Below are 10,000 nucleotides of genomic sequence, written 5' to 3' on the forward strand. Positions count from 1 at the left end.
TCTAATTAAGAATAGGCATCATGGCATGTTCTCTTCTCATTCAACAGGTCATTCCGAACATTAACTTACCTGTCGATTTGGAAACAGTAGCAGAGAAACCCTGGTACACACCTGAAATCAAAAGTCGAGTAAGTATGGTTTGATGCTTTACCTTTTCCTGCTGCCAGCTTATCACCACCTCCTCCTCCTCCTTTCTTACCCCCCCCCCACCTGTTTCCTTCTTCCTCTTATTATTGTTATTTCTGTTTCTTCTTGCAGATATCAAGGATTTCAGACTTACTCTATCAGCTTCCAAGCCACAGTTCTGTTGTGATAACATCAGTGGACAAAATGCTACAAGAACTGTTCACGCATCGAGGTAAGACCAGCCATACTTCACAGCATCCCTCCTTCCATGACCACCACCACTACAACAACAATAACACTCAGACAGGCTGTGTCCTCCCCTCCCAACATCTTCTGCTGTCTTTCTGTGCTTGCAAGACTACTTGTCTCCATCCATACCCATCCATGCTCACCGCTCTTCCGTCTCAAAAAACAATGAGTGTGAGGGGCTCTATGTGGTCGTCTGACATGCTAAAAATAGCAACGAAATGTCCTTTGAAACCCTGCAGTTTCAAATTAAGAAAGGAAGTCCAGGACTACATTGAGTCATGTAGTCCTGGACTTATCACTAAAAAGTTGTGTTGGTCACAGCGGGAAGGTCTTTCATCATAGGTTTGCTGGAGTTGAGAAGACCTGGGCCTAATGATGACAACAATAACTTTTTGAACAGATGGGTACAGGAGTGGGTGTGTGGTAAGTAGCTCGCTTACCAACCACATGGTTCCGAAGGTTCAGTCCCACTGCATGGCACCTTGGGCAAGTGTCTTCTACTACAGTCTCAGGCCGATCAAAGTCTTGTGAGTGGATTTGGTAGACGGAAACTGAAAGAAGCCCGTCGTATATATGTATATATATGTATATGTTTGTGTGTCTGTGTTTCTCTACCAAATTCACTCGTAAAGCATTGGTCAATCTGAGGCTACAGGAGAAGACACTTGCCCAAGGTGCCCTGCAGTGGGACAGAACCTGAATGCATGTGGTTACAAACTGAGCTCCTTAACCACACAGTCACACCTTTTGCCTCGGAAAGGCATTTTTGGATGTGCATTGTATTGGCATCTCTTCAGGGCTGAAATTATTTTCTGATACTGAAAAGGAAGAACAGCCTGAAGTTTTTGTTTTTTTTGTTATATATATGTATATATATATAATTTTTTCTTTATCTTTTCCTCTGGTTGCTGCAGTCTTTGCTGTTGGTGAAGAATTCCTGGCTGTAATAAAAGATTATCAAAGACCAAGGATTTTGGCTTTGATGATCTGTAGTTATGTTGCTGTTTATGAACAGGAATGAGAATGTGAGGTGATTCTATAACAGATAAACAGAGATGCTAAGACCAGGAATTTGGGATTTGATGGCTGCAGTTGTGTGTGATTAATGGGCAGGTAGAAGAATGTCTGGTACAAAAGGTCAGCAGTAATCAACCCAAGATGAACAATCTGTTGGATTAAACCAAGGAATGTATCTAACTATTATTAGCTGTGCCATGCCAGCATGGGAGGCAAATGTTAAATAATGATGATGATGATGATGATGATCTTTTAGCTTTTGAAAGACGTAGAAGACGGGTAAGAAAAATTTTCTCTGGAATTTTTTTCTCTTCCTCGTTCCATCTTCCTTGCAGCAACAGACAAACAGAAAGTCTGTTAGAGGAATATGGAGAAGACGTTCCTTTGAACTTTGGCAGGAGCAGCCAGTCAGGAGAGATAGAAGGGTGAAGGGGAAAATGTGGGTGGGAGAGAGGGAGGGAAAATTCTAAAAGAGTGCCGTTCTGCAAGGAAATGAATGGTAAATATAATAGGATATGTTTCATATATAAATACCTACACACATACATACATACATACATGTATATATATATATATATATATATATATATATATATATATATATATATATATGGTCTTGCTTTGATTTCCAATTCTGTTTTCATTTTAACAAGAATTTTTCTCGTATCTTGCCATCATTCTGTTATATTTACCATTTTACATCCTTTAGGTTCTGGAACATTCTTTAAGATTACCGAACCAATTCACAGATACCATCACCTCGAGCAAGTTGATCAAACCAGACTGCACAATCTTCTGTTGAAGTAAGGTTCTTTTCTGAAACTGTATTCGTTTTATTTTTCCTTCGCTCATCAATTAAGTTTGCAGATTCCTTTGTGATGTTAAAACCACCCTGACTAATGAATTTATGACTAATGATTTAGCGGAATCAGCAGAGCATCAAACCAGCTGATTAAACAGTCCCTTGCATTTTACAGATGTCAGGCATAAGTCTTTATGTGGTTACTGAGCCTCCTAGAAATAGCAACCAAATCTAATTCTACATATTGGATAGTTATAGCTGGAAAGTCTTTCCCCATGTGCCTTCTCATTTAGGGGCTGCTGATGTGGTGGATGTTGGAGAGGGATTAAGCTAAGAACAACAGTGAATTCCCACTGGTGTTTTGTTAGCTTACACTCTTAATTTCAAATCCTTCCATGGCCAAATATCTGACACCTGAAACGAGTAGTAGTGAGAGACCATTATTTTGATATCCTTTGCATTGCCTCAAGAATCACTATGCTGACAAAAAGGGTTTTCATTTTTTAAATAAAGGTTCTATGTTTCCTATAGTAGAAAGGATTATTATTATTATTATTATTATTATTATTATTATCATCATCATTAAGGTGCCGAGTTTGCAGAATCATTAGCACACCAGGTGAAATGCTTAGTGGTATTTTATCTGTCACTACGTTCTAAGTTCAAATTCCGCCGAGGTCGACTTTGCCTTTCATCCTTCCGGGGTCAGTTAAATAAGTACCAGTTCTGCACTGGGGTCGGTGTAATCAACTATGCCCTTCCCCTAAATTTCAGGCCTTGTGCCTACAGGAGAAAGGATTATCATTATTACCTCAGCCTATGGTAGAAAGCATTATCATTATTTTCATCATTATTAATTGTTTGTTCATTTCTGTGTTTTTGTTTTTGTTTCAGAGCTTTTGGCCGCAACTTGAAAGATGGTTATTTTGAAATGATCCAAAATCAACTTCACACTTTATATTTGTCTGAAGAGTAAATATTGTGACCTTATTTTTTTACTTTCTCTCTCTCTATCTTTATGTAGTTTTCTGAATGTGGTGGTGTGTATGTGTGGGTATATGGAAATATAAATATGTGTGTGTATGAAAAGATGGATGTGTGTGTGTGTGTGTGGTAAGTAGCTTGCTTGCTAACTACATGGTTCTGGGTTCAGTGCCTCTGCGTGGCACCTTGGGCAAGTGTCTTCTACTATAGCCTTGGGTGTAACTCTGCTAATTAGCTGCCTCATTTAATTATTTAAACACACACACACACACACACACACACACATATACATATATGCGCATACATACATTATCTTTGTCTTCTCCTTTCAGTTACAGTGCGGCAGCCATTATCCTACACGAAAACAGCACCGACGTACCATACCTTGATAAATTCGCAGTATCACAGAAAGCACAGGTTTGTTCTCTCTTACCATTTCCTTTTTCTTTGGCATAAGGTTATTGATGTTTGGTAGAGGTGGAGTGGGGCTTGGGTTGACAGAACTGAGCCTGTGTAAATAAGCGATTGGTCTTTGCTCCATGGATATCGAAATGTTGACAGGGAAAAATCAACCTTCGCAGGAATAAAAACAATAACAAAACAAAAAGATGCAACACAGAACAACAAGGCATTTGATTTCTTGCTGTTGTGCTTCTACATTTCCTAATCAGTAGCAGAGATATAATTCTGTCACTATGATTTTAAAGGAAGAATAAAAAACAGAATAATTGTTGAAGATTTGACTTCTATTTCTTGCAATCTCAGCGACTCTGCTGTTGCTTCACGGAAATTCCTGTAGAAGTTCGCTTCAATCTGTGTCTGCGCTGTAGAATTCTGTGGGAGAGTTTCATTGAAAGTTGTTTTTATCTGATGTTGTTTCTTATATTTCCCACTTGTCATGTTATTGTAGGGAGAAGGCACAGGGGAGATGTTGTGGGCGTGTGTACGACAAGATTTCAAACAGCTGTTTTGGCGATCCAGGGGAGATAACCCAATCAATCCATGGTATGTATTTTGTTATGCATTGAGAGTTGCTTCCCTTAACCATTTTTTTTACAGTAATTTTATTTTCACTTATTTTGTATATTTCATTTTATTCCTTTATTTTTTTTTCTGTTTCAGCCCTAAGGCTGTGGCCATGCTGGAGCAACTCTTTTTCATTTGATTATTGAAATGAAATTCTCTCTTTCTTAATTGTAGATGTGGAATATAATTTATTATACGGTGTGCACACATTTATGTGTGTGTGTAATATTATATAAAGGTAAAATCCAAGGGTCAAAGTGTAGGAAGTTAATAGGCTTCGAGTAGTCCGTAGAAGGTATAAAAAAAACAACTTTCAGGAGCAATATGCCTATACTTTATAGTTATATATAGAAATAAGTTGTGTAACAGGGATTCAGACAATTGTAAGACTATCGCTGTAAGTTTATATATATATATACACACACACACACACACACATACATATTTATATATGGGTGCAGGACGTCACTGACGGTGCAGATGACATGAAATACGTAAACAAACAAGTTAAATACGTAAACAACAAGAAGAAAATGGAAAACAGGACAAGTAAATATAGAGAAAGGACCCTTCATCAGTTGTCAGCTGTCTATCTACTCCTCATTTCAAGCATTCAATGACAATATGAGTTATGAGTTTTCAAAGACAGTTGCTCTCATAAATTCTAAAATAAAATTTTGGATTTTTGGAGGGTCAAAGTTGGGAACAAAAACATGATGGTGGAGACATACAAGGAAACTGAAGGAAAACAAAGGTGGAGGGTTGATAGACCAGAACAAGAGGAAAATAGTGATCGGTGGGTTGTAAAAGTAAGACCCAGCGATCCAGGTGTAGGAAGTTAGTAAGCTTCAAGCCGTGCTCAAAAAGGAAGAAATATCTACTGGGGTCAATTCATTGAACTAAAATTCCACAAGATGATACTCCAGCATGGCCGCAGTCTAATGACTGAAACCAATAAAAGAGACGTGTCTACAATCCTTCTCTGTTTTCTTTTGCAGGTATTTTAAAAAATCAGAAGGGAGTTGGAGCAATGGGAAATGGACTGTTTTTTGGTAAGTAGCGGCAGCGAATTCTCTTCTTGTTGATGTCAGTTATTAATTATTTCTTAATTAGCTATGGTGTAAGGCAAGTATGGGCATCCTGTTTCAAGAAGCAGGCCACAAGAGACATGGTTCATCATCAGGTGGGCTACACTACTAAAAAAATGAAACTGTTGGTAATTTTTTGTTAAGTGTGCCATTCAGAGAATCCTGTGGCCCACGGGCCGCAGATTGCCCCTGATTGATGTAGGAACTAGCCATTTGTCAAGCAGAGAGGACATTGGTCTACCAATTTGAAAGTTCAAAAGTTCATATCCTCTCACCAGTTTTGTGGCTAATGCCTCAGTGCTTACCTCTCGATGGCCCAGTCTACTGAGTTGTAAACACGCACCACAGTATGGTACAGTTCACTACTGCAGTAAGCAGGAGCAATGGGTGTGTGTGTAACTGATGCATGTTGCAGTGGCTCATGACACTGAATTGAACTGTTAACAGGTAAGTAAATTCTCATTGCTGCATAAGCCTTCAAGGGCTTTTAAAGAGTGGCGCTTGGCTGCCACTCCATAGCATCGGACAGACGAATGATAACTATCTGCAAGGATAGGACACTAGTCTATCACAGCTAATGTTCCCAGATAACCTAGTACCTATTCCTTGATGCTGTGGTACCTAAACTTATACATGATGTGGTACCAGTTCACAGAGGATCTGCTACCTCTTGATGCTGTGGTATCTCTTCTCTGATAATCCGGTACCTTAATTTATGATGTGGTATGTGTTCCCAAATGATCTATTCCCTATTTTACTAGATGTTGTGATACTTCTCTGAGAATTTGGTACCTAAATGTTTGCATGATCTGGTCTCTATGCCCTCAAGACCTGCTGCCTATTGTGAGATGATTGGTTCTCTGTTCTTGACAGTAAAGCTTCTGACATGGCATGATGTAGAGTCTGCTGTGTTTTCATTGGCTGTTCACTGTTCCCTTCTTGTCCAATGAAATCCACTGTTTGGCAGTGTTGTGATGACCAATAGCCAAGCAGCTTTTCTAGCCCAGATGCTCTGGCTCTGTATCTCACTGCAGTTTGTAGGATTTGTCTTAATTAGGATTTCTTCATTCGTTAGTTCTTTTACGTTCGTTACTGTTTTATGTTCATTTTGTCATGTTTGTATGGGCGGGATGGCCTTTCTGTTGGCACCATTATTTTTACAGTTGCATGGATGCCCTTCCTACCACTAACCACTCGACCGTGAAGTAGGAGTGGAACAGGCAAACAAACTGGAGCAAGCAGAATAATAATAATGATAATAACAATAACGTGCCTTGCTCAAGGGGGCACAACACCGCTGTAGTCAGGTTTTGAACCCATGATCTTACAGTGGTCATCATCAGTCCAGCACCTTAACTGGTCACGGTAAGTGACGCAGAGTATTCTGTACGGACTGTCTTTTGTTAGTTACTAAACTCATCTATAATGAAACATCACCGACTAACATCTTAAAATATATGTGAATGTCTCGCATAAAATAAAATAAAATTGAATTAAATTAAAAAGCTGGAATTCAAACCCATTGTAGTTTTAAAAACTGTTACTTTGGTTCAAAATATTTTTTTTTTGTTTTTAAAAAAATAATTTAGTTTGACCCTTCACCTTTTTTTGTAGTCCACGCTCCACTGCCTCTGTCAGTATCGTGTAATATTTTCTAATCTCTAGAAATAAATTAAATTATTTTTTGTTTTTTTATATCCAACTAAACACAGATGCCTTGTTAGAACACCAAATATCGCATTATAAGCCTTGAAAGATCCTCTCATGCTTCTGTTGCTAATAATTAATTTTGTTTTCATTGTTTCCCCCACACGTCCACTTTGTTGGGTGGAATTTAGTAAAATGCTTGTAAGAAATTTTGTCACAAACATATTTGCCATAGGAAAATTCACTGTTGGAAATTTCATTTTAAATGACCTCATCACATTTTTTTTTTTTTTTTTAATGTTTGATGTTGTATAATGGCATCTTTATTTAATACTTTTATAAAACCTTTTATTATTCTTTGTTTATTTTTAAAAAACGATGATGTAATTTGCTTTATCATTGTCCATACAACAAATTTGTCTTACACTAAATTTTCCTATACAGTGAGTTTTCCGGACTCATAAAATAACTTTTCCTTTTTTTATAAAGCTAGTATTAGAAACACTTCGAGGTTACTTGCATTGTGTCTTTGGACTATTTTTGTTGCAGTCATTTATTGGCAACAACCAAAATATAATTTTTACCTCCAGGAAGTGGGGGGGGGGGCAGTGTTTTTGTGCTTTTTTTTTTTTCTTTTTCCGTTTCGGTCGTTTGTTGGAATGAGACAATTCGGCACACCTGTTTGTTCGGAGGCTGATGGATTTGGCATGGCTGACTGGACATTCAGCTTAATTTGGCACTGCAGGCGTCCAGTTGCATGCAGAAATCTACTTATATAGAGTGAGAGAGGGAGAGAGATAATTTGTTAATCGAACGTGGTTGATGTAAATACTTTCCCTGAGAAATATGTTCACATGTGTAAACAGGGAGGGAGGGAGGGAAAAAAAGGAAAGGAATGAGAGTTGCAATGGGATGCTGAATGTCAGATAATCAGTGTTGAATCAGAGATGCTGTGCCAAAAAGGTGGAACCAAAACAGTGGAACTCAGAACGTAAAGACAGATGAAATACCGCCAAGCATTTCGTTTCTAACGTTTCTGTTAGCTCACCGCCTTAATTCATTCTAAATATTACATCAACTTCTATGCTGAAAAATACCATATTTCAATCACTGGTACCTTTCATCCATTAGTACCTTACAACACACACACATTCACATGCACACGCATACACACTTTAACCTGGATATTATAGAATTCATAGTCAAAGACCTCCTTCCTATTTTCTTCACATCGTCAATGCTGCCATGATAGTAAAGATCCCTTGCCTTTACTCCCTACTAATTACCCTTTTTCTTCTTTTTTTCTTTTTTTTTTCCTTCTTTTCACTATCCTTCCCTTACTAAAACCCTCACTGCACCTCATTGAAACCTTGCCTAAATTTGTTGTCCTTTAGACCTTCCATACTTTCTATTGTTTATTTCTGTTCCAGTGAAAGCCATCTTTAAATTTATAATCTGCTTTTTTTTCCTTTTCTTTTCTCTTATTTATTGCACTTATTGGGCTGTGGCCATGCTGGGGCACCACCTTGAAGGGTTTAGTCATACGAATCAATGTCCATGCTTTTATTTTATTTTTAATTTTTAAAGTCTATCAGTTTCTTTTGCCAAACCACTAAGTTACGGTCAGACAAACCAAACATTGGTCGTTAAGTTGAGTGGGGTGACAAACATAAAGACACACACACACACACACACAACGGGCTTCCACACAGTTTCCGACTATCAAATTCACTTACAAAGCTTTGGTCAACCTGGGACTATAGTAGGAGAGACTTGCCCAAAGTGCTGCACAGTGGGATTGAACCTGAAATTACATGATGGCAAAACAAGCTTAACTGTTCTGTCATGTCTAATGTGATGTGGTGGAGAGGATCAAGGGAGAGAGAGAGAGGTTCTTCTCACTTCAGGTCTAGGTTTTTTGTGTGGTTGTTTTTCTCTTCCTTCCCTATTATTGCCAGAAATCTGCTGCCCCTACTTGCTTTCCTGTCTTCCCCTCATTGTCATAAGACAATTGTCTAGCCCTGATGGTTATGGTTTTGCTTCCAAGGCATTTTCCAAATTCACTCTTGGAACTAAGGATGAGGCATTGATTTCTGCACCTATCCCTAGGGCTGCCCCACAAACAACATCCTCTGCGGTTTTAAACCTTTGTTGCTGTTCTTTTTTACCCTTCAGGTTCTGTAGCTCTTCTGGACAGGAAGCATTTAGGTGACTCTTACTTCCACATGTATAGCAGCTAGGCTTTGTGTTCTGAGCAACCAGTCAGTCACAAAGATCTCTATGACAGCACCCACAACAAGGCAGTACTCTGGAATCATTTTGAGGTCACAAAGACTTCATCAGTGTTTTCACCAGCTTCATTTTCTTTGCTTTTTAACATTCATTTTTCTATACTTGCATGAGCTGGATAAAGTTTATTGGAGCAGATTTTCTATGGCTGGATGCATTTCCTGTCACCCCCACCCCAACTGTTCATTTCCAAGCATGGTAATATTTCTTCATGGCTAGTCATTGTTGTCGAATATAGGAAATAAATGACACTATTTGTATGACAGTGACAACCATTTTACAACCATCACATGGTGTCAACACATACTCACACACAGTGGCCGACTGGGTCTAAAAATATTGGTTGCCAGGAGACTAAGGGGGCCCACCTGCGACTACAATGCTATCATTTATTTATTTTTTTGTTAAAAATATTCTTTTCAACTGTCTACAAACACAGCCAGGCTGAAATAATTAATGCATTCATCCAGGAGTGAATAAAAAATTCTCAAATTTGACGGGATGGATTCTAATGGTGCAGGGGCCCAATTGTCATGGGGCAAGCTGGCAACCTGGCCAGTCTGCCACTGCTCATACAACATCATCATCATCATCATCATCATAATAATAATAATATCTAACGATTCTGCCAGCTCGCTGCCTTAATAATAATAATAATCCTTTCTACTAAAGGTACAAGGCCTGAATTTTTGGGGGAGGGGACCAGTCAATTACATTGACCCCAGTGTTCAACTGGTACTTAATTTATTGACCCCAAAATTGATGGAAAGCA

General features: G+C 38.5%; 1 protein-coding gene across 9 annotated transcripts in view; it reads left to right on the top strand.

Moving 5' to 3' along the window:
- LOC106870038 (N-acetylglutamate synthase, mitochondrial) overlaps window positions 1–10,000 on the top strand; it is a 93,822-nt gene that overhangs the window by 81,632 nt on the left and 2,190 nt on the right. For 5 of the 9 annotated variants that reach the window (XM_052974196.2, XM_052974195.2, XM_089365671.1 and 2 more), the window contains 7 exons: window positions 48–128; window positions 259–358; window positions 2,102–2,195; window positions 3,089–3,166; window positions 3,511–3,595; window positions 4,089–4,183; window positions 5,203–5,256. In XM_052974196.2, the coding sequence (XP_052830156.1) occupies window positions 48–128; window positions 259–358; window positions 2,102–2,195; window positions 3,089–3,166; window positions 3,511–3,595; window positions 4,089–4,183; window positions 5,203–5,256 (587 nt within the window). Of the gene's footprint in view, window positions 1–47; window positions 129–258; window positions 359–2,101; window positions 2,196–3,088; window positions 3,167–3,510; window positions 3,596–4,088; window positions 4,184–5,202; window positions 5,257–6,455; window positions 6,658–10,000 lie in introns of all 9 variants that reach the window. The other 4 variants (XR_016244930.1, XR_008265844.2, XR_016244931.1 and 1 more) reach the window with 1 other exon arrangement.

This window comes from Octopus bimaculoides, chromosome 18, assembly GCF_046866305.1.
Source record: "Octopus bimaculoides isolate indiv1 chromosome 18, ASM4686630v1, whole genome shotgun sequence".
In the NCBI taxonomy this organism is placed as follows: Eukaryota; Metazoa; Mollusca; class Cephalopoda; order Octopoda; family Octopodidae; genus Octopus; species Octopus bimaculoides.